This window comes from Oculina patagonica, chromosome 2 (genome assembly GCF_052425735.1).
Source record: "Oculina patagonica isolate OP01 chromosome 2, crgOcupat, whole genome shotgun sequence".
Classification (NCBI taxonomy): Eukaryota; Metazoa; Cnidaria; class Anthozoa; order Scleractinia; family Oculinidae; genus Oculina; species Oculina patagonica.
The window spans coordinates 19782066-19809973 of NC_135759.1; the positions used below are offsets into that span (position 1 = coordinate 19782066).

At 40.2% G+C, this 27908-nt stretch overlaps 1 protein-coding gene across 1 annotated transcript; it reads right to left on the reverse strand.

Annotated features, from left to right (window-relative positions):
• Positions 1-4592: 4592 nt before the first annotated feature.
• Positions 4593-27680, reverse strand: LOC144643413 (hephaestin-like protein). The gene is made up of 13 exons (XM_078502666.1): positions 26620-27680; positions 24842-25159; positions 21484-21802; positions 19837-20032; positions 18423-18660; positions 17675-17845; positions 16798-17004; positions 15722-15971; positions 13885-14124; positions 11828-12053; positions 11224-11547; positions 9523-9688; positions 4593-5651 (listed from the first exon to the last, which is right to left on the reverse strand). The coding sequence occupies exons 1-13, from the start codon at positions 27005-27007 to the stop codon at positions 5551-5553; spliced, it is 3144 nt and encodes a 1047-aa protein (XP_078358792.1). The 5' UTR covers positions 27008-27680; the 3' UTR covers positions 4593-5550.
• Between the last annotated feature and the right edge of the window lie 228 nt (positions 27681-27908).

The window sequence follows — 27908 nt, forward strand, 5'->3', positions numbered from 1 at the left end:
GAGTTCTTTGAGCTCAATACCATCGTCTTTGAAAGTCTCGCCGTCTTCGTGCGTGCGTCAGGTAGACATCGACAATTAGAAGTACAGCCGTCGAACCCTACCACGTGGCCATAAATTAGCATAGTCGGTGGGATAATTCAATGGGTTAATTGGGCTAGCTGGGGTAACTTGGATTAACTAGTATAGTCGGTGGGATAATTCAATGGGGTAATTGGGCTAGTTGGAGTAACTTGGATTAACTAGCATAGTCGGTGGGATAAATCAATGGAGTAATTGAGCTAGTTGGGGTAACTTGGATTAACTAGCATAGTCGGTGGGATAATTCAATGGGGTAATTGGGCTAGTTGGAGTAACTTGGATTAACTAGTATAGTCGGTGGGATAATTCAATGGGGTAATTGAGCTAGTTGGGGTAACTTGGATTAACTAGCATAGTCGGTGGGATAATTCAATGGGGTAATAGGGCTAGTTGGGGTAACTTGGATTAACTAGCATAGTCGGTGGGATAATTCAGTTGGGTTAATTGAGCTAGTTGGGGTAACTTGGATTAACTAGCATAGTCGGTGGGATAATTCAATGGGGTAATTGAGCTAGTTGGGGTAACTTGGATTAACTAGCATAGTCGGTGGGATAATTCAGTGGGGTTAATTGAGCTAGTTGGGGTAACTTGGATTAACTAGCATAGTCGGTGGGATAATTCAGTGGGGTTATTTGAGCTAGTTGGGGTAACTTGGATTAACTAGCATAGTCGGTGGGATAATTCAGTGGGGTTAATTGAGCTAGTTGGGGTAACTTGGATTAACTAGCATAGTCGGTGTGATGATTCAGTTGGGTTAATCGAGCTAGTTGGGGTAACTTGGATTAATTAACATAGGCGGTGGGATAATTCAGTTGGGTTAATTGAGCTAGTTGGGGTATACGTAACTTGGGCTAACTAGTATATTCGGGAAGATGATTCACTTGGGTTGATTGGGCTTGTTGGAGTAACTTGGGTTAATCGGTATAGTCGGGATAATGATTAACTTGGGTTTGCTGGGCTAGTTGGGATATCTTCGATTATTAAGCTTGTTGCATGGTAATTTGGGTTAACTAGTATAGTCGGGATAATGTTTTACTTGGATTTGTTGGGCTAGTTGGGATAACTTGGGTTAACTAGTGTAGTCCGGATTATAATTCACTTGGGTTTGTTGGGCTTGTTAGGGTAACTTGGGTTAAACGGTTTATATTTAGTCGGGATAATGTTTTACTTGGATTTGTTGGGCTAGTTGCCTGGGGTAACTTGGGTTAACTAGTATAGTTGAGATGATAATTCACTTGGGTTTGTTGGGCTTGTTAGGGTAAGCCCAACAAACCCAAGTAAATCATTACTCCGACTAACCAATTAACTCAAGTTAAGGTAACTTGAGTTAATCGGTTAGTCGGAGTAATGATTTACTTGGGTTTGTTGAACTTGTCGGAGTTACTTGCGTTAACAAGTATAGTCGGGATGATGGTTCATCTGGGTTGATTGGGCTTGTTAGGGAAACTTGGGTTAGCTAGTTTAGTCTGGAGATACGCTTAATTACTCGAGTATATCAATTTCACCACAGAATGGGGGTTGGTTAAATCAGTTGTGGTAAGTTGGGTTAATAAGTAAATTAGAAGAAGTGCGAAAATTAACTACCGCAATAACTCGATTTGGCGCACTTCTTCCAAGTTTCCTCACCTGGCCCAACCAACCCAAAGGCTTTGGTGAAATTGAAATAGTCGAGTAAACGTATCTTTTGAGGTTTTAATTCGGGACATTTTCATTATCAATGATAAATTTTGGGTTTAAGGTGGCTCTATATCGTAATCTGTCGTTACAATTAATTTTCTCACGAGCTTATTTCTGTGTTTGCAAATATCTTTCTTAAAACACTAGATGTAATGTCTACAACCAATTAGCTGTAGCGTTAATCTATCTGAGGAAGAGCTTTTTAGTACTTCAATCTCGTTTTCTATGGCAACTAGTGACAGAGATAGCTGGCTTGTTTTATGACGTAAGCGTACTTCCAGGCAGTTTCGGTTAATTTTTCCTGTTTTCAGGACTAAGCGTTTTGGAGCGATCTTCAAACATATTGGACGCCTTCAATGGTGAATTGATTTAGTTGGCACACAGGTAGGACTTTTCTGCTTTTCGCACACGTGAAAAAATCATCGCATTTCAAACATATGTTAATTCTTGGCGGTTTTCGCAATTTTCGTTTTTTGCGCTCACTGCATTAACGTATGTATGAAATTCGATAATTTATTTACATCAGTGTGCGAAAAACAGAAAAGCCCTACTCATGTACCAACTAAAAAAAGTCACCATTTGAAAGGCGTTCAATGTGTTTTAAGATCGCTCCAAAACGCTTAGTCCTGAAAACAAGGAAAATCCATCGAGACTGCCTTGAAGTAAACTTGTGTCATAACCATCTCTCTCTAACCATCTCTGGCGCTAGTTGCTATAGAAACCAGATTGAGGTACTAAAAGAGTCTTCCTCAGATAAATTCAAGGTACAGCTAATTGATTGTAGACAGTATATCAAGTGTTAAATGAAAAATATTTGCAAAGACAAATATGTGGATGAGCATTTTTGCACGACCTTTATATTCAGCTCGTGCACGCAGATTCCGGCAAGCTTGGACTAGAAGATAGCGGCAATGAAACTATATGGAGCCACCTTAAAGGGACTATGTCACGGATTTTCCCAGATTTTTGAACCGCCAAAATGTATATTTGTGTCGCATAAAATCTGAAAATAATAGTACATTTTTATTTAAAATTGCTATATTAGGGCACTGAAACTGTTGACTAGCATTATTGGCTGCGAATGGCGCGGATGGAAACGGATTGTAATTTGAAAACGTTAGGCAAACGTTTTCAAATTGTTTCCGCGCGTCTTCAAAAAATTGATATTTATAGCCCCTAGCTTGATTTCTATCCACAAATTATGATAATATCTTCCTTTAGATGTTGAAAGATACTGTTTTTTATGGGTTAAGTTGCTTTCCACTAATTTCAGAACAGTTTAGACCAAAAATCTGCGAAATCTCCGTGACATAGTCCCTTTAAGTTATTGGGACAGGGAAAAAAATATGGCATCGCAAAGTGAAATCCAGCAATTAAAGAATCTTAAATTAGATTCGCTTTGTGTTTATAGTGGTTTAAATGTTGTTTATAGTGGTCATGCACTTGACTTCATATCTCTTCGAGATAGCTAGTTTACAGGCATGCCACTGAAACAGAGGAAACAAATATTTTAACTGATGAACATAACAATGACTGAAATACGGAAAATTCAGTCATTGTTATGTTCATTTAAAATATTTGTTTCCTCTGTTTCAGTCATTTCTGTGTTTATCCTTATTCAGCTTTTTTGTACAGGTGTACAATTTCCAATACCACAGTTAATTTGGTAGATAAACATTTTGGTAACTTATTCTTTTGAGTTTTTCGTTCATAGTCCTAGGTTTTATATTAGTTTTCACGGAAGCTCGCCAGCTGAACTTATTTTCATTAATGAAGGTTTATTGCTTTTTTATTCAGAGGTTGCTCTTAGTTAGTTAGCTGAGCAAACCACTATTAGTGGTTCCTAGTTTTAATTTCAAAGTTTTGTTACACTGTGCCCACGAATTGATTCGTGTAGTAAGATAAATCGGCCTTACATTGTTACACAGTGCCCAAAGATAGGTTTTTTCTTTGGGCACTGTGTAACAATATAAGGCCGATTTATCTTACTACACGAAACAATTCGTGTTGGATATTCTTCTATGGTAAATTGACAAAGTGAGCCTCATCTAAGATTTTTTAATTGCGGGATTGAAGGACTGAAGTCACTTATGATTTGGGCAGCTGAGGTTAATTCATAACTTATTTACCTCAATTAAAACTTATCAAACTTGTAAGTAGGCCTAAGGAGTGCTGGATAATAAAACTTGGAGACGCCAACTTGCTCACATGTTTTTCTACCCCAGCTACCGTTTTACTCATGTATGACGTCACTATGCTTGTTAACGACTTAGAAAACGTCGATTTATTTCCTACGCAAGGCAAGCCGTATAGAAAAAGTCGCCATTTTTTATGTGCGCGAGCTAATTACGCGTAAAATCCTGCGCAGCAAGGATGCACAATGCAACACCAAGGAATCACGTCAACGAAAGGTAACGAAGGGTAGCCGAAAGCATGCCAATGTTGCTATCTTTTATGTATTGTTGTATTTCTGTAGGTGACCAGAGCGACGCTTCCTCGCTGGACGAAGGGTTCTTATAGTAAAAAAGCCTTGTTTTGTTCTTATTAAAGCGTTATTGAAACGGTGTCAATGTTTTCCTTTTCGGTTTGATTGGGCAAAGGAGTTTGCAAAAGATGTGGGTCTATAAATAATGCGTAACGCTTCCTTGAACAATGCTATAAACGAAGATACACATCTAATGCTGTGAATGTTAGAGATTAGCTTGAAAAACAGGACAACAACTCTGAAAAATTTCCGGGTTTACAATTTAATACCAAAAAAAGTGCAGAGTCATCACCCGAAAGTGCACACTGAATTGTTTTTTTTTGTTGTTGTTTTTTTTAAGTTTTGTCTCAATATCAACAGATGTCATAGGTTTTATAACGTAAATTTTAAGGATTGCCTCCGTCATCTGTACCAAGAAAACAATGCTATAATAATTAAACGATATGGTATGCAAATTATACAAAGTTGTTTAATAGTCAATTACTAAGTCGTATCACAACAAAATTATGTCATCAATTAAAGCACGCTATCTTGAATCCGCCATCTTAAGGAGGGAGACCCTTAACTACATAATAGTTACTATGGATGACTTTTAACCATATCTTGGCCTCCCTTAGTATCCTGGGTTTAATTAGTTGTTGGTCATGTTTGCTCTATTGAATGTGGCCTTCATTTTCGGTAGTCATGACCATATTTGGAAAGACACGTGACCAGAACACAAAAACCCTAAAAACTCACACAGTTTACATTTTCTCCGTTTAAATCAACAACACGGGCAGAGTGCATTTGGAAGCAAAATCTGTATCATTGATTTGTTAAGATTCGCGATATTGAAAAAGCTATGACGTGATTAAGTTTTTGTGACGTCATAAACTTTAAAAATAATGTAAGTTTCAGCAATTCCATGCTACAGATTTTGCACCATTTTGTAGTTAAGGTTCTCCCACCTTAAATGAGCCATCTTGGATGTCAGTTGTAAAGAAACTTTAGGAAAGTCGCAAAACCTGAATCTAAAAAGTCTAAAAGAGCTATAAAACTGCAGTCTGTCAAAATAACGGTTGTCAGACTTCGAAACGTCAAACACATAAGGAAAATAATTGAAAGTAACACACCAAAGTCCAACATATTACCTGGTAAGTTGTAATAAAAGAAGTTCATGAATCCAATTTGGCCATAATTCTTTCCTTAATTTCTTCTGGAATAAGTAAAAACACGTTTTGCGCTCCGCCCCCTCCCCCTTTCAATTTCACTATATATTGGGTTACAATATGTTTTCGCCTCGATGCAAATATATATGGTGGCTTACAGTTCTACATTATAAAAAGTGCAAAAGTCGTCAAAACAAGAGTGAAGCAAGTGTCGATTCTTGAACACCCGGCAGTGGGTGGAGGCGGCTTCTTAGTTGGTACGCCTATAAACAAAATAAGAGGTGTGTTAGAACAAGTTGATTCCAAAGGTGATCATTAGCCAAAATACCTAAAATCCTAAATCCTACGAAACTTAGCTCGCTTCAGGCCGCTTCAGCTCTATAAAACAGAATTACATGTAGAAAGCACGTTAAGAAGTTAATTGACCTGTTCTCTTAACCGTTAAAGTGCTGAAATTACTCCTAAATACACGTTTTTAACCGTCAAATTGATTATTTGGCACTACGGTGCAAAACTTCTCCTAACTTTGTTAAAACTGCACTTTCTCGCACTGCAGCCAAATGTGCAATATTTAACTTTGGTACATGCGCATAAGCCAAAATTTGAACTTGCGGAACCGCTCCGAATTTTTTTCCTCGCTCCGTTTCTTTACGTTTTTCTCTGCCTTCGTATTCTCGCTGCCTTGTACTCTGTACATCCTTTCTTCTGGCCGGAAAAGTTTTGATCTTTCTAAATGGAAAACCCTGGAAAGTACTGGTATAATGGTCTATTTTACTATTTTATTTTATCTGTCAGAATGCATTCGATATTCAAAATGGACAGTCGTGTGGAAAGATCTATCCAACCTGTATTAAGGCCTGGTCAAACGGAGACGCAAGAAGACGCAAGTTTTAACTTGCGTCCACTTGCGTCTCGTTTGAACAGGACTTGCATGCTCTTGCGTTGACTTGCGGTGACTTGCGTTCACTTTGGTCAAGATCAAATTTGCACGCAAGTCAACGCAAGTTTTTCACCGTTTAGCCACCCAACGCAAGTATTGCTGTTTACTTCATCCTGCGCAGTTGAAATGGCTTTTTTGACAACTTGCGTGCACTTGCGAGTAAACTTGCGAGTTCGTTTGGCCACCCAACGAAAGTCTGTGCGCAAGTTCAACTTGCGACTACTTGCGTTACCGTTTGGCCAGGGATTTAGTTGCATATCACAAGAATCCCCTGAAGTGCAAGTTGACGAAGTCACAAGTGGTTGAATGACCACTCCTCAAAATCCCGAAAATATCAGGCCCGGGTTAGCATGATAAGGGTTAAAATTATTTTCGAGTTCTGAATGTGTTAATCTAGGGCTCAGTTTTACAATTAATTGCCCCCGCAGGGTTTTGGCCCAGAGGCCAAAACCCGAGGAGGCATCATTGTAATCCGCGCGAATATAGAGTATATATATAGTATATACTGGGAAAAATCTCGATTTGATCAATTTTGCCCGCAAATAGTCTCGGGAGTAGTAAAATGCCGACAAGCTGAAAGCCCGCAAGTAGGTATCGGGAGTTGTAAAATGCCGACATACGGTGATTGGTCAATGATGACGCAAGTAAACGATGATTGGGTAATGATGACAGCCCAAGGATGAGCACGTGCACGGATGACAACAAGCAAACAAACGACGCTTGTAAAGGTTGATTAGTTGGGCAGAATTTTGAAAAAGATAATTCGAGGTTTTATTCGAGGCCTATTCATTTCACAATGTCTAAAAGCCGAAAGCAATGCAATTGTTGAAAAGACTTCGCGATAATTAACTTAGTAACTCGCAGAGAAGTAAGAAAATCCACATTTTTTACATCTGAGTGGCCGAAGAAGAAATATGTCTAGGAACACGTACGAACATATCAAGCCATATCTTCAAATTTGTCTGCGATTTACGATAAGCAAGCCTTAGTCCAAAACCGTGATTTACCAAGCGCAAACTACTTGAACGGAGAAAAGCCTTGATCAGTCTATCTCCGGAAGAGATTTACAAGAAATTTAAAAAAAAGATCTCGAGATAATTGTTTAACCCTTAAAATACCACGCTTCTGTGATTTTTTCAGCCGTTTTCTGGGCTTAGGCAATCTTTTGAATTTCATGATGGCATATAAGAAGCTTAAGTAATTAATATGTGCTGTTTCAAAACACTGAGGGCTCAAACTTTCATTGTGACGTCAGTATTCAGCCGTTGCGTCTTTGATAAGCGAGCACACGGGCTCGAATCTGGCAAAATTTTCGTTTATAAGTGTTTTTCCGAGTCATTTTCCACTGCAGAAGCCCCCAGGCTGGCATCATTAAGCTAGAATGGTGGGTAGAGGCAAACTTCTGAAAGAAACCAGAGGTGAGAGATGATTTGACGATGATTAGAACGCCAAAAACATCTGTATCGGAACATGGCGATTTATGAATGAAATTGTCTCTCTGGCCGTTCTGTGGATGGATTCCGAGACCTGCCAAGGCAATTTGGACAACTTTTGACTTCCAAAGAATGCAGTCGGTGCAGTATTTTGCCGGTAGGATTAGAGGTAGGTGGACTTGCATTTCGCCGACAAGGCAGTTTTACCCAGACATTCCTTTCGGTCACCAATAAGGAAATTGCAGGTTTGCAAGCATTGCTGTAATCGAATGGTGATTGCTCAGTCTGCTGAAAGATTTTTGAAAATTTTTCTTGGTGAGCGGAAAGGAATAGGCTCGAAGTTTGCTGCAAATGTACACTTTTGGATTCAGAATTAATTTTTCATTAAAAAAACTGAAAGCGAAGATGTATGTTTTTGTTGTTGTTCTATGGAGTAAAAAACGGGCATTTTCGGATTTGCTTCAGAAAAAAACAGCCATATACAACGGAAATCTAGAACTGTAGTCAGTTAGTTGGCTTTTAAAGCTATGAAAATTATCACTTTGCCATAACAAGGGATCATTACTATCATGTGTCCAGATATGCGAAGGCTGCAGATTTTTTAATCACTGCTGGTATTTTCTACGCAAATATGCGTTGTTGGTAGTTTAAGGGTTAAGACTCGCGGCAGGCGAAACCGGAAACCAGAAGCGAGCGACTTTTAGAAAGTCAAGCGTTTTCATTGTCAAAGGTGAGAAATTCTTTCGTTATCCTTTCCTTTTAAAAGTTGATCGTTGTCATGAAGCGTGATTTACGATATGAAAGCCTTTGTCCAACTGACCGAGATTTACCAGGCACAAACTACTTTAATGAGAAAACTTCCAAAGTCTTGATCGGTCCACTTCCGGCCGAAATTTTAATTTTACAAGATGATATGCGGTAGCCTGCAGAAAAGGCGGTTTAACAATTGGGCCGGCTCAAGTGGTAATTTTAAAAGGTTTTGCTGTTTCTAAAGTTTATCCTCGCTGAGATCAAGACTTTACCACAGTGAAGTGAGTTCGATTCGAGCCCGCAAAGCGGCCCATTCAAAGCGACGAAGTCGCGAAAACGTGCCACGCAAGTCGCGATAGGTCGACCGTCCCGGCGTGTCAAATTAATAAAGACGGCGGACTTTTTCTAAAGTCTATCTTGAGTCTAGCTGAGATCCCCCACCACACCAAACCCAAAACATGACAAAATGATGTCAAGATGCTGTTGCGTTCTTGTAATTAAATGATTTACCGTATCATAATTAATAATTATCCAAAATAGAAAATTAATTTTCAATCAAATGTCTGAATTGTAGAAAAGGATGAACAGCAAAGAAAAACCGATAAACATCGTCGAAACTTCGGGGGCAACCTAGTGTCAGCTATTTCTAGTGTAGGACTTGGTAGGGGAGATGATAAACAAAGTTGTTTACTCTAGCCCGAGGTCCAAATTCTTTATATAATATTTTTAACAGAAAACGTAACCTTTTTATTCCTTCCATTTAAAATGGTACCCCTCTCACATGACCATGTACAAAAGAAACGCTGAATTCCTTTTCTTGAATAACTCCTCCAAATACTTAAGGGATAAGCTGTCAGGTACTTCTGTTTGAGATATTTTGAAAGTTTATTCTGAGATATTGTTTTGAGATATTTTGAAAGAGAAATTTTGAGTTTGCCAACAGTCAGCCAATGGGCTCCTGGTATGATTTAACTGCGTATTAAATGATAGAAATCGCACTAAGCAACTTACTTGTCGGAGCTAAAACTGTGAACAATGCGTTCATGCCACCAGTAATGTGAATATTCACGTGACAGTGTAGCATCCAGGTTCCAACCGCGTCAGGAACCATTTCAACGGTCGCGAACGATTCCGGCAGCAGATCGTACACATCGCCACGGTGGTAGGTCTGTGATTTCTAACATAAAACGCGAAATAAAAACACATCAAAACGTGGAAATGCTTTACTAAGTTTCGAAACTTTCGTTCAAATGTGTGCACAAAGAATGTCTCAAGAATATGAAGGGCATGACGCTATATTTGGCTCTTACAGTAGAACCCCGGTTATTCGACCTTGAATTACTCGAACTACCCCCGCTAACTTGAACTAAGTCCCATTTCCCTTGGATTTGATCCCACCTTTCAGTCGCTTTTTCGCGGTTAACTCAAACTCGGACATGAACTCGAAAACCCCGCTTACTCGAACTAAATTTCGTTTCCCTTGATATAGCCCGATAACTCGAATTCTGGTTTTGCAACTCGTCACAGGTGCCCACTAAAATATCTCATTAGCTCTTCTTGTCGTGTAATCGGATTTAAACGCTAAAACTAACACTACGGCCCTGTTATAAACGTGGCACGCACGCGTGATACGCAATCTGCTTATCGCTGTCACTCTCTCCTCCGCAGAGGCTCCTACAGGGTGAAAGGCGAAAAAAAAAAACACGAAAAATGAAAAATAGGGGGAGCGCAGTCGACGATGGGAAATGCGACCTTGCCAGTGTCCCCCGCACGCTTTTGTTGCCATTCTCGCCAGGCTTCGCGCGCTTACCTTTTACCTCTTCCCATTTCCCATCCCGTAAAAAGATGCCTCTGCGGAGGAGTGAGTCACTGTCAAGATTAGGGTTGTGGGCCTCCCTTGGGCCCGCAACGAGCATCGTCAAAGAAAGGTCAGGGCTGATGTATTTAATGTGAAAACTATTAGTCGCCATTTGAGCGACCGAATTTTTTTTCACCTCGGATTTTATTTTGTAATATAGGTTTTGGTGTTTGAAAACGGAATTCTTATTTCGAACACCATTTTTTAAATAGTTTCGAGTGAGAATCTTTGAATGGATATAACTATACTCATTGAAATTTTTTTTTTTATTGAATGCAACTTTATTATTACACACAATGCTAATTACATAGGTACTACTACTATTTTTTCTAGCCGCAATGACTGCTGAATTAATTACTGACAATCTTTTGAAATAATTTCGGATCCAGCAAACTTTTTGACAATTGCGACGGTAGGAAGTTCGCTATTAGAGAGCTTAAGCATTGACGACGGCGACGGCGACGCCAAGGACAACGCCTGGTGAAAAAGGAATTTATATTTTACTCGAGTATCTCGCGATTATCCATCTGTATTCAGTGTATCTACTGATTTAGGAACTAGCTCCAGCTAAATATGTAAAGAGAGCGTTCAACCCAGATAGAAACAAAAACAAATTAGCAACCGTCGTTCACCTTCTCCAAAATACGCAGAATTTAATTTGCTGTTTTCACGTTGTTGTTTCGCAGCGAACGGCCGCAGAGAATCTGTACCCAGATTTGAAACGCACGCTTAGAGGTATTGTTCTGCTAATTTTTAAAAATCTTTTGTTTGGTGACGATCTCGTTCACGTTGCCGTTGTTGCATTTGTTTGCTGTATAAGCTCTCTAATATTATAAAATCATGGTTTTACTTACATACAAAATGCTCTGGCCATGAAAATGAACTGTATGCATTTCGGTGAAACCTCCAACTTGAAGAAGATACCAGACAACCTTCTCACCGCTGTACATGGTCAAACCCGGAACGTTTCCAAAAACGTATCCGTTGATGGTGGCTTTGAGGTTGCTTTCCCAGAAGTCAAATGTTGCTTTAAGCTGGTCCAGGGATCCTGGATCTTCAGTAACATATTTATTGATATTTTCGTCAAGGTACCAGTTGGAATTCTCGTCAAACACGTCAAACAAGACTGCAAACTCTCTGTTAACGTCATTTCTCATTCCTTTATCGTTTAGGGTTCCCTGGAACGATTAACAACAAGAGAAACTATCAACAATTGTAAAACTGGTTTTTGTAGTTGGAAGCAAAATGCAAAGACAGTCAAAATTAACGCCTCCCACCATTGTGGCCTGGGTTCGATTCGACTTGGTTCTTGGTTCCTGGGTTCGACTTTTAGAACCTTTTTATCCACATGTTACCTTTTTTTAAAAAATATTATGTGAAATAAAGTTGTTGTATATTATTATTATTATTTTTTTATTTTTATTTTTTTTTTCTTCCCACTTACAGCAAAACACCTACCCTTCTGCAAATAATCAGTGGTCCCACCAATCCAGTGTTCGTGTCTTTGACTGGGTTCACGTCAGAGTAGTAGCCCCATGTTAAGCATGCTGTGTCCTTAGGACCAGGTCCCGCTCGTTCAGACACTTCCCACACGTAGTTGTAAATTTTTCCAGGCGCAATTGCGTTGTCAGCGGTGTCGGTCCCTGTCGTGTTGTCCTTGTAAGAAGACCCTTCGTCGTGTTTGCTTGATAAATTAAGCAAACTCAGTTAGTTCACTTCCGTTGAATTATTTTCACATAGTGCCAATGGACTTGGATAATAGAGGTCAGTTAAACCGGCAAAGGCCGTCGTTGATTGTTCAAAATTTTAGGGAGCTTAACGACGGCAACACCGAGGACAACGCCCAGTAAAATTGAATCTATATTTCACTTGAGAATCTCGCAATTATATATCCAGATGTATTCAGTCTATCTGTCGGTTTAAGAGTTAGCTCCAGCTAAATATGTCAAGAGAGCGTTCAAACTCGAATAGAAAAACGAAAAAATAGCCGTCTTGGTTTACGTTACCCAAGATACGAAGAATTTGGTCATTTCACGTTGTTGGTTCGCAGAAAAAGGCTAGAAAATGTACCAAGATTAAAAATTCACGTACAGAGCTATTGTTCTGCTCATTAAACCTTTGGTTTGGCGAAGTTTTCGTTGCCATTATGCCGTTATCGTTGTAGTTCGCTTAATTAAGCTTCCTAAAGATAGAACGCCTTTGACGTTTATCAAAGGTAAGAAGGTCTCAATGGAGTTAACCGTTAGCCGTAAAACGGCCAAAAGTTTAGCCGTTAGGCGTCGAAATTGGAAAGGTTAACCCGTTAGCCGTAAAATATGTTAACCGTAAAAAATTGGTCAGTAATTTAAAATAAGACAGATTAGGTCACTTCTTTGTCCCAAAATGGTCCTAAGACCAAAAATATGTTTTCAATTATGGAAACTTATTTTTTACTTTTAAAAACAATGGAAAATATTTTTTAACTACTGTTAACCCTAATGGAAAAATAATAAAGCGTTAGCCGTAAAACAGCCAAAATTTTCAAAAAGTAAACGACATGACTTCAGCAAAGATCGCCCTATGTGTTTATGCTGTCTATATGGGAATTGCTGGTTTTCACTGTCACGCAAGTAACAGTGAAATGAAGGTATCCGTTAAAATGTTTCACGAAATTTTAGAGAGCACAGTATGGAAATTCCATGCTGGAGTCCGTGTGAAGGGTCACCAAGATGGTCGCGGGAAATGAATGTGAACATCTGGCGTTCACTTCTGCTATAAAAAGCGGTCAGTTCACCTTTGTGAATACGTAAACACTTACATAAACACTTCTTGTAAAACCTCAGTTGTTCAGATCGTTAAAAATCACAGGATGAAGCATTTTTTAAGTATACGTGACAGCCTTCAGACGGCCATTTTGATGTCGTGTGGCGCAGAACTCCGAAATTGTTATAAAAATGTTATATCTTAAAAACGGCGGGTGCTTACGAGCTGAAAATTTTCAACAAGATATATGTGGAGGACGTCTAATAGCCAGTGAAGGGTAAAAAGACATGAAACTCACGATTCTGGATTTTCCAATTTTGATGACGTCACGTGAAAACCAAGAATACATAAATTGAGAAAATTGGTCGTTTTAATGAATTAATTCATTAATTGACTGATTAATTAATTAATTAATTCACTTTGGAGAGCGTTCAAGAACATATGCCTTTACGCTAATCGTTTATGTCACGTGTAGACGAAATGCCTATAAGGGACGGACCATTATTTTCTTGGAGGGGGGGGGGGGTATAAAATATTTTCCTCTGCACCTTTTCTTTTAATTAATACACCTCTGCAAACGTTTTTTTCGAAATGCAAACACTATTTTGTTATACATATCGTGTTTGCAAACAACTTATTTTGTCTTTCTAGGCCCTGCAAACAATTTTTTTCAATATGTTTCATACCCCGCCCTCCAAAAAATAATGGTCCGTCCATAAATTAACATAAACGTAAAAAAAATTAATGAGAATAAATAAGCTTCTGTTAAATACCTGTAAAGGATGCCATGAGGATGAATTGAATACTCCCTCGTCGCCAAATTCTTAAATACAACTTCTATAGTGTCTCCCACCTCGGCTTTTATCATAGGGCCTATGATTCCCAAATGTTCTTCGTCTTTGGTTCGTCGTTTCTGTTTGGTGAACGTGGCATCAGTGAACTCCCGGTAAATTGCCTTTTTGTTTTTACGGCCAATAAAATGAGGACCTGGTACCGTGTAACGAGAGGCAAGCCTGTAGAGTGAGTGAGTGAGTGAGTGAGTGAGTGAGTGAGTGAGTGAGTGAGTGAGTGAGTGAGTGAGTGAGTGAGAACTTAATTAAAGTGTCAAAACCTAATAGCCTGGGAATAATACACCATACTAATTAGGGGACACTGCTAAAAACTAAAAACCACACTAATACTAATATCAATGCAATAAAAATATATATAAGTGATATAAAAATGTTACTATAATCTATGATTTATAAAAAAATGTTAAATCTTTAACTAATCGTAAAATTATGACTAAAAAAATATGACTTGGCATGGCATTATGTGCAGCATAGGATGCAGCCCTTACAGCCAGTGTCCATTAAGCCAGTTATATCCCGTTTGTGAATACAGTTTGTAAAAGCCTGCAGTGTCTTGGGTGATCTGTCAGCCGTAGACAGTTTGCCCCATAGTTTGGGTCCTACATAACGCAGAGAGTGCTTTCCATAAGTAACAGTATTGTATCTAGGAGTAGAAAAATCTGATTGTCTCAGGTTATATGCGGAATTATGCTCGTTAAAAATGTTACAGATGCTATTATGACATAGTCTATGTTTAACTTTATACATGAGAATACAGATGTCCTGTAAACGCCTGTAGAAGATGGTAAAAAAATAACAGAGCTGTATCAAAAGTGTTCATACGTTGAGACACCCTTGAGACGCTGCAGTTAGACATAGTTAAAGTGGTTTTTAATCAGCTGTTTAATTGAGTATCGGAAGTTATTCGCATTAACTTAAGTTTGCCTCTGGTTTGATTGGATCACTTGATTGTTTTACGTCTTTGTTTCACTTCACTCAGTTGAAAACTGCTTTGTAAGCTATGCCAACTCCAGTCAAGTAAGTTATTGGTAACGATCATAAAATCCCATTTTTAAAACAATGTTTTATAGTTGATAAATAGGATGGGATTTTTGCAATCGTCGAACTGAGAATGCAAAAACTTTTCTTTTACCTCCCCTCGTCAAACAGCAATTGCAGTAGTGTATAAGCATAAAAAATAAACACTAGAGAGTGTTTCATCACATTTCCAAACATCTAAAAGAAAGTTAAAAAAATACGACGCGCAGGGAGTACTTTTAAACTTCGAGATGTTTGGAAATGAAATGAAACACTCACCGATGTTTGATAGATCTGTCTCAATCAAAACTAAAATAACAAGGAATATAATCGTAAAAATCCATGTTTATTAAGATCATATATCCAAGCCATCCTCGCGGTTTTGATTTCACGTGTTTTATATGAATCACGACCGAGATTGAGAAGTTTGTGGCATAAAACTTGACCATGATGTGTAATACATCCAGTGGTGAATCATTGGTCGATAATGACGTCATATCGCGCTTAAATAAATACCCCAAACCCACCTCCTCGGATCCACCATCTAATAGGATGTCAAAGTGATGTTAAAACTGAGTGTGTGGAAAAAAATAAAATAGACTCAAAAAGTCTATACCTGGGGAGAGCAGACCGTAAAAAAAATAGTTTCAAAATTGGTTGTTGTGGTAATGCATATTTACCAAAATTGTACCATGAATTGTACCCTGATGGAATCTCGTCTGTGTTTCAAGTCACTACTCACTCGCTGTCTGTAAGATTTACTCCGTCGATCAAGTCCTTCCCAGATGGCGCGTAATCCCACGTTTGTTCAACTGCCGCAATGTAATACCATCTCTTCCGTCCGTTCATTGGTTGCCCACTCGAGGCCTTCCCACAATCCTCCAGAACAGCATACTTAGCAACCATTCCACCTCTCAGGTTGCTGTTGGTGCGACATGTTAATTTCCACACACCAGGGTTTTCTGGCGTCATCTGTACGCTGGCTAATGATCCTAAAGGTCATACAAATAGCTAGTTTTCAGTTAGCACATATAAATCGTCTTTAATTATCATTTGAGTCCACCGCCTCTTCTTCATGCTTCCGGCCCCCCATCTCTTGGGCAGTCGAGGGTTCCATCGCCTGTGAGCGGAGTCAATTACCCCACTCCACTTGGCAATTAAATCCCACGAGCGTATAAGGGGGGGGAAGGGGGTGGTGGGGTTGCTAATGGCCTCTTATTATAATTAAATAATTAACTGTAAATTATTATACCTTAAGTTAGATAACCTGGAGTATGCTCCACAAGATAAGGTGGTTATATGTTGCTTATTACGTCATAACCTCGACATCTTGAATCCGCCATTTTGAAAATTTTCACGTGACGTCAGGAAATGGCATAAATCTTAAAAAAAAATACATCTCAAAACAACAAAAGGATGTAAACATAAACTTGTACTGCCAAATTACCGAAGAAAACGTGCAAAAAATAACATTAGCAAGAGGCAAGACAAGGCACTTGCCTCGTATAGATTTGAACCCAAAATCAAAAACAAAATATGTCTAGTTGTGAATTCGAAAAAAATCCCCAGTTGAACAAGATCAATTTTTTTTTAAGAAATGCCTCATGAAAAAAAGTTCAAAAAAGAGTCTCAGAGCTTCAAGATTTCCAAATTTTCTGGAGAGCATGCCCTCAGAACCTGACCTAGCAAGATCTTTCCCCGTCTATGCCAAAGGTCTGGATATGGCCCTGTCGTTCCGCCCTTTTTTCACCCTCGTTTTAGAGATTAAGTGTTCTCCTGCCACGTGAAGACTTCGCCTTTTTCTAATAACTTACTGACCTTCCATTAATCCAACGGTATCATGGTTGTTTCCATTCCGAATAAAGGTATTTCCGTAGAAGTAAACTGTGTGCATTTGTCCAGCAGGACCACCCATAAAATGCCACGATACATTGTCACCTTTGCACATGCGCAAGCCTGGCAGATTGCCGTACATGTATCCGTTGATATTTCTCATCTGGTTGCTTGCTTTGAATCCAGAATTATCTTCAAAAGGGAAAAGATAAATAGACAGAACAAACATAAGTATTTAAGTATTCATGGTCACCATCAAATACGCTGCGTGACTCAAGTTTCTTTTTCGGAGTATGCCTGTGGCATTTTTTGAAAAACATCATCTTGGAGGTCTCCTCGCCCTACCATAATTTCATAATTTCTGTAACATTTCAATTCTAAAGTGGCTAATAAAATGGTGATGATGATGATGATGATGATGACGACGACGACGACGACGACGACGACGATGATGATGATGATGATGATGATGATGATGATGATGATGATGATGATGATGATGATGATGATCAGGTTTAAAATATACTATCTTTATTTTCATCATCGCGCAAAAGGATATCATCGAAGCTCATTCAGATCCTAGCAGTATGCAGGATGATTGTTTGTCACGTGACCCAGCTGGTTTAATAGCATAGCTTTCACAGTCTCCTATAGAGCTTTTCAGGTGACGTCATCAAAATCTTAAATTCAAAACTTTTGAACTGACAAAGCTGTTCTTTCAGAATATTCCACATCAGTGCCCCTACTTGCTGGGAAAAGTTTTGGCCGGATGAGAGCTTAATTTTGTAGATAAATCGCTTTGAAGCTTGAGTCAGCCTATTAACTCAACATAATCTCAAATGTTACAGAAACTAATACTTACTTTCGTCGATCGCTGAAGCATTTTTCGCCAGATGCTTATTTTCACTTAAGTACCAGGAGAGTCCTTCGTCGGTTAACGCAAAACGGAGAAAGAACTCGCGATCGATGTTTTTCTGTTTACCATTTTGATCCAGCGTTCCTCTTTTGCAAATAAGGAGGGGACCAATAAGCCCTGTTAAAGCAAAAGGAAGAAAGATTAAAAGAAATTTAATATCCCCCAGCTTGCTTTCCACTAGCTCCAGTCACGAATTAGTCACGAGTAAGCTCGGCTCCCTGTAATGGACTAAAAGGGGAGGCGCCGCTCGAAAGTGGTACTTCTGCTTTTCCTGTCAAAAATGGTATACAAAAGGGTAAGGCTTTAGACTTCAGGGTAGAGCCTCCCCATATAAATATTTGTACCTCTCCCCCTGCGGCGAGTAAGCCAGCTGTGTAAACTTTGGGCACAATATTGAGCAATTCGCCCTCTCGTCCCACTGCGATTAGTCTCCTTCGCAGCCATTATTTGGTCGTCAGGCAACGCTTCTTCCCACTGGTGGGAGAGGAAGTGTTGCGTGACAAGCCAAACAACGGCTGTGAAGGAGACTACACTGGGATCAGCCCTTGACTCAAACATGCCTGCAGGAGCCCCAGTATGCCACCCCGTAGTCCTGGCGTAACGTGATTCAACGTAAATGTTCAAAATGGATCAGCTTGATCAGTAACAGGCACGTTTATGATTCAACTTAGCACGGGAAAAGTCGACACTTTACCGCTGTGTGTGTCCTTGGTGGAGTCAACGTTTGAGTGATACATCCACGTCAGGCACGAAGGATCGTTCTCAGTTGGTGCAACAGCTTCCGGCACCATCCATTTATACAGGTATGTTTCATTTGGCATTATTTCGTTATCTGTGGTGTCATTCCCGGATGTACCATCTTGATACTGAGCTCCTTCGTTTGCTTTGTTGTAGAATACACCTAGAGGGTGTATGCTGTAATTACGGCTTGCCTGTAAAGAGAGAGTAAAAGAAGAGAAGTGTGTCGAGAGGATGTGCACTGCTATCTGCAATTACGGCTCGACTAAAAAGAGAACCAAGTAAGAGCATTAAGTACAGAGAGTGTGTACCCTGCAATTTAATATGACTTAGCTGTAAAGAGTCAAGAAAGAGCTCTCAAGGTGTGCAGAGGGGGTACACTGAAATTACGTCTTGACTGTAAAGAGTCAAGCTAAAGCACTAAGTCTAAGTACTAAGATGCGAAGTCATATTACCAATTAATCATAAGTATAACACAATTCGAAGAAAGATTTAGACAAAGCCAATCCTGTTGAGGATTTATCCTCACTAAGTTTAAAAAACGTTAGTGGAGGAATATCAGGTAGGAATATCAAGCAGTATTCAGACACAATACATTCTCGTTCCCAGAGCCCGCGTCCCCTTGGACCAGCGGTCGGGAAACGAGAATGGTCACAATAAGGAACCACATAAAAAGCGCGCATGTGCAGCACACGAACTTTGCTACAGTCGAAGCTCCCATAAGCGGACACCCTCGAGACGCGAAAAAAGTGTCCGCAACTGGAGTTGGCCGCTTTCGAGAATGGTTCTTGTAAGCGGCCACTAGAGGTATAGGGGATAGATGGCCGCTTACGGGAGCTTGCCCAGCTAACATAATGGTAATATGCATGTTAGTGGTGTTTCGAAATGTAACCGGACGTGGATGACGACAAAACAAACACTGAAATATGGTACTGTAATTACAGTAAAATCATTGTGACGAACGGCGATGTGAAGTTGATTGATAAATACAAGATACAGAGGGTTTTTTTATATGATTTTCTTTGCGGTGTCAACTTAGGGGAGCTTAAAATCAAAGAAAAAGTCTAAGTCGTAATCTCGGAAAGTGTCCGCGGCCACTTACGGGAATGTCCGCTTACGAGAATGTAAAAATACAGAGTTTGTATGGGAGTAAAAACGGGGTTTCTAACAAGGCGGCCGTAAGTAGAGCTGTCCGCTTACGAGAGTGTCCGTTAAGAGAGCTTCGACTGTATTCGATAAGCTATTCGACACTTCAGCTGCGCGCGCTCCAATTTGGTGAAAATAGGGCGTGCTAAGAACCAATCGGTTTCGAGAATTTTTTTATAGTTATGATTAAGACATCTATTCTTTATTTGATTCTTTTTAAGTACCTTATTTTTGAAAAGCACCTCAACTTCGTCACCAACTTCAGCGCGAATCACAGGACCCAGGAACCCCAAGTGCGCTTCAGTTAACGATCGGTTCACCTTAGTAGTAAAAGTGTCGTCTGTGTACTCCACATACACTGCTTTCTTGTACCGTCCTCCTATTCTATCGTCAGCGTGGGTGAAGTACTTAGCAGATTCACTGTATGGCAAAAAAAATATATAAAAGGCTTTATGTCGAGACAGTTTCTTGTCAAATAACAGTGTTTCTCTGATGCAAGTAGAAGCTTTTAAGGACGTCTTCCATTAAAGTCTGTGTCCGAGCCAAGTGGCCCATACAGCCGAAGCTTATCCCGGTTTCCGTAGCATTAAGCGACTAGAAGTATTGCTATTCCCCCCTGGATGGGATGCTAGTCTATCGCAGGGTTACCCCGCAGCAGTAAATTCGCCGGTACCCATTTTTACACCTGGGTGGAGAGAGGCACTGTGAGAGTAAAGTGTCTTGCCCAAGAACACAACGCAGTGCCCCGGCCAGGCCTCGAACCCGGGCCGTTCGACTCGGAGTCGAGTGCGCTAACCATTAGGCCACCGCGCCTCCCACACGTCTTCCACTGCTCACTCACTCATCCTCTTCGCTCCTCAACTGGAGCATAAGGCTACATTGCTACTTCCAGAATAATATAACAGAAAAAGATAATCCTAGTCCCCCCTCGCTGGCTCATCTTAATCAAATCTGAGCCGTGAAGAGGCGACAAGGAGCTCACTTCTATGGTCGCGACGGCTTTTTCGTATTAGAAGTTACCTTATTACATGAAATTTTCGCGACACGTTAATTTGCCAATTTCGCGATTCCAAACAAATCGCGAAATTACAGTGACGCGAACAATAAGTGTCGCGAACATAACATGACGCGAAAATTAAGTGACTCGCATTATGTCAATAATCAAGAAAGAATGAGTAGAGTACATACCGCTGAAGGAAGAAATTATCAATCTAAATGGATGTTTTCGTCAATTGACTCAAGAACAATATTAAACTCATGCACGTTGAAGCTTGTAGACATTGTGAGAACTACTGCATTTTTGCTATTGCCGAGATTTAGTCCCACCCTTGGTTTTTGTTAATTTTGACGTTATTTTTCCTTTGATGAAGTCGTTTTCCTTAATTTAAGGGCATGTAAAATAATATTGCCAAGGAAATGTAAATTGTGTCTTACTCAAAAACGCGAAATTAAAGTGATTCAAAATACAAAATTTTCGCAACATGCGCACCTCAAAATCGCGAAATTAACGTGTCGCGAAAATTTCATGTAATAAGGTATAAAGAGAAAAATCACTGTAACCAGGGTATCTATTTTGGGGAGCAGGGGTGGCGCAGTGGTGAGAGCGCTCGCCTCCCACCAATGTGGCCCGGGTTCGATTCCCGCCCGGCGCCATATGTGGGTTGAGTTTGTTGTTGGTTCTCGTCCTTGCTCCAAGCCTTTTTCTTCGGGTTTCCGGTTTATCTCCCTTCACAAAAACCAACACCCCAAATTCTAATTTGATCTTGGATGCACGTACACGTCTTAACGAGCTCCTAAGCTCTTCTGTGTAACATGGATAAATAAATACATTTTTTTACATTTTTCTCTAGTGAAGAGAATGGTCTATGTACCTTTTTGGAGCGGTTAACGATCCTCCATCAATGTTATTGTCACCAGATGGCCCGTAATCCCAAATTACTTCATCAGCTGCGATGTAGTAAATTCTGGTCTTTTCACCGCTAACTGAGGGCAAGGCAGCACCGTTCCCGCAGTCTGTGACATCAAAGAGCGCCGACATTCCATTATCAAAGGATTGCCCGTTCATGCAGTTCAGCAGCCAGGTTCCCGGATTTAACGCCTTCATGTAAGCAGTCATGAAAGTGGATGGAAGAAGCGTTGCTGTGTTTCTGCGGTGAGAACTGATCTTCACCGTGTGGCCGTGGAACGAGGCTAGGGAAAACAGGTTTGTGTTAAACCACAGGGGGCCCAGACAAACTGTTTGTGTATGGCCTGTGCACATTTACATTTTTATAGAGAATGTATGGAATTTACCGAATGGTTTGTAGAATTGCGTAAAATGGTGCAAAACATTAACAAATTTGTGCTGAATAAATGTTAAGTTTCCTACCTTTTGTGTAGTGTCGTTCTTTTGGCTCAAAATGGCGAATTTGAGTCGATTGAAGGGTATTTTGCTTTCGCTGTTTACTATACATCTAATTATATGGAAAGGGTGGAAACTCCAACAGCTCCAAAGTAGAACACTTCCAGCGCCGAGCCGATTTTCAACCTGATAATCCCATCGCACAGCTTTCAAACTACGCACCAGAAAAGAGTAAGGCTTGACGAATCTTCTCGTATCATTTGATCGAAAATTTATCCAAACGGTCCGGAACAAGCCCTCAAACGAAAACGGGTATCCAAAATTTGTAAGCCGTCCGAATGCGTAGCACCAATTTGTGGTGCCGAAGGGAAACGCTATTCCCCAGCCTCTTTGTGATTGGATACAATTGAACAATGGTCGTTCAAGATTTTGTTTCGTGGATAGGGAGGCAAAGGCAAAACCAATACTCAATAGTATAGGGAGTGATGTCAATTGTGCGACACAACCTAAGGACCCTCGCGCAAAATATGGCAATATTGACGGCGATGCCGAAAGCGATGCATTATCATTTAAATATGCGTCGTTGTAACTTGTCAGTGCGGCGAAGTAATTATGAAATATTCATACTGACTTAAAAAACGAGTAAGTACCTACATCTAGTCGGTATGAGTTCATTTTTAAAGCTAGCTAGCTTCAAATAAAAGTCAGCGTTCATTTTTCAACGAAAAAAATATTTTACAGCCCTAAAAAATATCAGACTTTAGTCATCTCACCTAGTTGTTTTACAGAGATTGCAAAACTATACACCCACATGTGAAACTCTCGTGCAAAACCGTTGTTGTGATTTGCTATTCTTATGTTAAGGTCCGGCTGATTGGGAAAACCCCGCGAAGTTCCATCACGACTTTCGTAGCGCAGAAAATGCAGGCGATCGCGAGTTTGCGGAAAAGTGGGATTTTTTCGGGACATACGAATATGGCAAGGTATTCGTGTTTAAGTTCCTTTATTTTTCTTTCTGTTTTTGATGTTTTAAACATTTATGGCTGCAATCACCGAAATAGTCCTCATTTTATAGGTTCGAAACCTAATTAACTTCTGAACAATCTGAAATCCTACACATAGCCGAAGCTGGGCACAATATTCTCGTAACTGGAGAGGGAGGAACAGGGAAATCTTTTGTGGCGAAGGCTATCAACAGTTGACTGCTAAAGCAAGGGAAAAAGGTTTTCATTGTTTGTGGGAGCGGTGCTTCGGAAAGAGTGTATTTGGAAGTAAATAAACAGACGTCAACGGTGCACTCCTTTTACTTCGACGCATAGAAGTTACAACGACGCATATTTAAATGATAATGCATCGCTTTCGGCATCGCCGTCAATATTGCCATATTTTGCGCGAGGGTCCTTAGGTTGTGTCGCACAATTGACATCACTCCCTATACTATTGAGTATTGGTTTTGCCTTTGCCTCCCTATCCACGAAACAAAATCTTGAACGACCATTGTTCAATTGTATCCAATCACAAAGAGGCTGGGGAATAGCGTTTCCCTTCGGCACCACAAATTGGTGCTACGCATTCGGACGGCTTAAAAATTTTGGATACCCGTTTTCGTTTGAGCGCTTGTTCCGGACCGTTTGGATAAATTTTCGATCAAATGATACGAGAAGATTCGTCAAGCCTTACTCTTTTCTGGTGCGTAGTTTGAAAGCTGTGCGATGGGATTATCAGGTCGAAAATCGGCTCGGCGCTGGAAGTGTTCTACTTTGGAGCTGTTGGAGTTTCCACCCTTTCCATATAATTAGATGTATAGTAAACAGCGAAAGCAAAATACCCTTCAATCGACTCAAATTCGCCATTTTGAGCCAAAAGAACGACACTACACAAAAGGTAGGAAACTTAACATTTATTCAGCACAAATTTGTTAATGTTTTGCACCATTTTAAGCAATTCTACAAACCATTCGGTAAATTCCATACATTCTCTATAAAAATGTAAATGTGCACAGGCCATACACAAACAGTTTGTCTGGGCCCCCTGTGGTTAAACAATGTATCATAATGTGACATTTATGGTAAAGTATCAACAGATAATTATTTTTACTCTGATTGACAATAATCTCACGGCCATCAGCCGCTTGACTTCGAAACTCGATTACTCCGCGCCATTTCAACGGACACCATTCATGCTGCTCTGATGTGAAGCTCTGTTGGTTTTCTCTCAGTGTAACTGGGGCTTAAGGGACAAAACAACCGGGGACAAAAATGTGGGGCTGAAAATTGGAGCTAGCCTAAACTTTTACGCCAAGACGCCATTTTGATGACGTCATCATGACGACAAAATTGTCTATGGCCCAGACTCGACAGCGGTCGAACGTCAGAAATATGCAAAAAAAAAAAAAAACAAGAAAAGTACTTTAAAGATAAGGTTTTAATTTTCACAGTTCAAAGTTCAATACATTACCGGTATCCGGACGATTTACTAAGTTTTTTGGAGCTCTACTAAAAAAATAGCAGTATGCGGACTTGTCGGCGCCATTTGTCAAAGCACTTTGGTTCGCCGGGTGTAGACGGCGTCTGGTTTGGGTGCGGAACATTTAAAAAGTAACAACACTCGTTTTTCAGCAACTACTGTATCTATTCTTGCTCATACTTCGATTTGTGTTGTGTTGTGTTGTGTTGTGTTGTGTTGTGTTGTGTTGTGTTGTGTTGTGTTGTGTTGTGTTGTGTTGTGTTGTGTTTTGTTGTGTTTTGTTGTGTTGTGTTGTGTTGTGTTGTGTTGTGTTGTGTTGTGTTGTGTTGTGTTGTGTTGTGTTGTGTTGTGTTGTGTTGTGTTGTGTTGTGTTGTGTTGTGTTGTGCTTTGTTTTGTTTTGTTTTGTTTTAAAAATACTTACGATTATGGACATCACTCCATGTTCCCATTCCAATCATATGCCAACTGACCCTGTCTCCCTGGCACATGTTCAGACCCGGGAGGTTGCCGTACACGTATCCATTAATTGACTTCATCTTGTTGCTGGCTATAAATCCTGCGTCAGATTTCAAAGCTTTGGTAGCCGCCGGATCGTCAGAGAAGCTATCAATGTTGTCATCTAGCAACCAGCTTTCGTTCTCGTTCATTTCGGTGAAAAGAACGACGAATTCCTTGTCGATATTCTCTCTCTCGACGCTGTTTTTCACCAGAACACCGCGCTTGCAAATCAGAAGTGGGCCTAAGAAAATAAATTGTCGTTTTCTCATTGGAATGCTCAAAAACATGATTTTACCCAGAGGGCCATATATATTTCTGTTATTAGCTCTGAGAGTTTGGTAGTGCATGAACGCAGTATTGTTTCCCCTAGTCGATGGATTTGTCAATCGAAAGCAAGAGATTCGTGCCTGCTTCGTGCGAGTTTCGGGGGCTTACGTAAAAAATTCCTTCAAGCGTACTTCGTGCGTACCTTGTCTGAGTTTCGGGGACTTTCGTCAATCCGTGCTAGGCAGTGAGAGCTTCATGCGTACTTAGTGTAAACTTCGGGGGATTTTGTCAATCGAAAGAAATAGCTTCGGACATGCTTAGTGCGAACTTTGGGGGCTTTCATTAATCAAAAGCACGAGCTTCGTGCATGCTTTGTACGAGCTTCGGGGGCTTTTGTCAATCGAAAGCAAGAGCTTCATGCGTGTGCTCTGTCTAAGCTAGGATGAATACCTTTCGAGTTTGCCATTTTGCTCAAAGTTCGTATAGGCTTAAGGTCAACTTTAAACTCTTCCCAGTTTACTATGATTGACAAAAGCCGATTGCAATCATCGCAGTCAATGTTTAGTAGTCTCATTGTTAGTGCGTTGGTGCGATTTGAAAGTAGCCTGCAGCACTACAAGCATGACGTCACCTTGGCAAGGAATCTCCTTCCAAGGAAAGTACAAAAGGCAAAAGAGGAGTCAAGAAAATAGACAGAGTAATTTTTAAATTTGCTCTTAAATGTATTCTTTTTCATCTCGCTTAAAAAAAATCGCATAGGAGCGAAAAGAGCAAGGTAATAGTTTTTAGAAGACTTGTTTGGCATCAAAATTCCAATACAGTTGAGATGTTTTCGTACACAAAATGCCCGGGGGGGTCACTCCCTATAATGGCCTATACGGGGAGGCTCCGCCCGAAAGGGGTACCTTTTTCATGCTTCAGGTATATAAAAGGGTAGGAATTTCACAAGCTAAAGTATATAAAAGGGTAGGGATATCGCTCATTTAGGTATTTAAAAAGGCCTTCAATAAAAATATTTCGAACAGACGGACCTTATGGAGGTATCATTTAAATTTATTGAGCGCTACATAAACATGGCTGCCCTACGTGCCAGTGGGCACAATGGGCAGTGAGTGAGTGAGTAACATAAACATGGCATCAAGACTTCCTGTTTTAGGCATTTGTCCTGTCTTTTCGGTATATGAAAGGGGTACCTTTTTTCAGTAAAAGGTATACGAAAGGGGTGCCTTTTCTGTGAAAATGGTATAAAAGAGGGTAAGGGGTTGCACTTCGGGGCGGAGCCTCCCCGTACAAAACGCTTTTGAGTAGCCCCCCGGGACAAAATGGCTTTCAAACTTTGGCAACGCAGAAGTTCGAACAAATGACAAAACGTTGAAATAAGTAATTTTAAAAAACTGACTTAGCATGGTCATTAAAAGTAGCTTTTTTATATACCTATCAATCCAGTGTTAGTGTCTTTCACGGACATCACGTGGGAATGGTACATTCTCGTGACGCAATCCTCGTCGGTTTCCGTGGGCGCGTGCTGCTCGTTGATTAACCAATTATAGGTATGCACTTTGTTGGGTTTCACCTTATCATCGCGCTTCTGCTCGTCATTGCTGTGGTCAGCATAAATAGATCCCTCTGAGGCCTTGTTGTAGAAGATTCCATGCGCGTGAACAGTAAAAGGCCTGCGAGCCTTGTTTTTGAAATGGACTTTTATTGTGTCCCCAACTTCGCCTTTTATTACTGGACCCAAAAAGCCAAGGTGGGGCGGATGGGGTTTCTCTTGTGTAAAGGTCCCATCGGTGTACTCTCTATACAGCACCTTCTTGTACATGGTAGCTATCCTATTTGCACCGCGTATGGTGAAAGGTATTGCTTGGCTGTGAAAATAAGAACTTTTCTAACAAATTCTATGCTTCAATTCATTAATTCGTTTGTTGCCCAAACTCCTGCCTTCTTAAGAGAATAGAGAGGAGCTGCATTTCGAGCTGCTATTTTATTGTAAAAGCCACAGTCGGGCTAAGCCACCTTTGTAGAAAGTGGCCGTAACAACGAAGTGATGGGGGAGGGAGGGGAGGTGCGGGCTTCTGTATATGTTTCATAGTAGATGTCCTCTTTGGAACGAAGTACAATAATTAAAAAACAATTAGATTACAAGCCCGAGTTTTCTATGAGCGACCAAGACCTACAATTCTACGTATTTTAAGCTAAAAAAAAAAACAAGAATAAGTTTCCCTTTTAAAAGCAATGCGCGCGCGATTGCGTTTTATCGACGAATAGAAAACAATAGGAGAACCAATCAGATGCACGGATTTCCAATGTAACACACTTGCGTGTCTATTAGCATTAACGAAGCTAAAGTGAGCTAATTGTTCTTCATTTCGCACAGAAAACAGCAACAGAAGCTAACAGGGGTTTTAGCGACAAGTCTAAGTTATCAGTTTTAATGCACCTAAAGTCGATTATATATCATCGAGCCCTGAGACCGATCCTTTTTCTATCCGCGAATTGAGTTCAGGTTAAGACTGATGAAGTTGCTTTTTGCAGCAAATGCAGTGTATAGCTTGCCGGGACGACTTCAAAATTTGCATCTTTAATGATTGCACCCCTCCTGTGGGCATTGGATTCCAATACAGTAAAAACCCACGTATAAGAACCTAGACTTTTCCAAGTTAGCCTAAATAGGTGACTTATAGAAATGGTATTTAGTGGGATTTTAGGCAACTTTGATAGCG

Coding starts and splice junctions, on each gene's coding strand:
- LOC144643413 (XM_078502666.1), bottom strand. CDS start 27,007: ATGTACAAGAAGGTGCTGTATAGAGAGTACACCGATGGGACCTTTACA. Junction 18,661..19,836: donor AGGTGCTTTTCAAAAATAAG/GTACTTAAAAAG, acceptor CTCTCTTTACAG/GCAAGCCGTAATTACAGCAT. Junction 5,652..9,522: donor CACAGTTTTAGCTCCGACAA/GTAAGTTGCTTA, acceptor TTTTGTTTATAG/GCGTACCAACTAAGAAGCCG.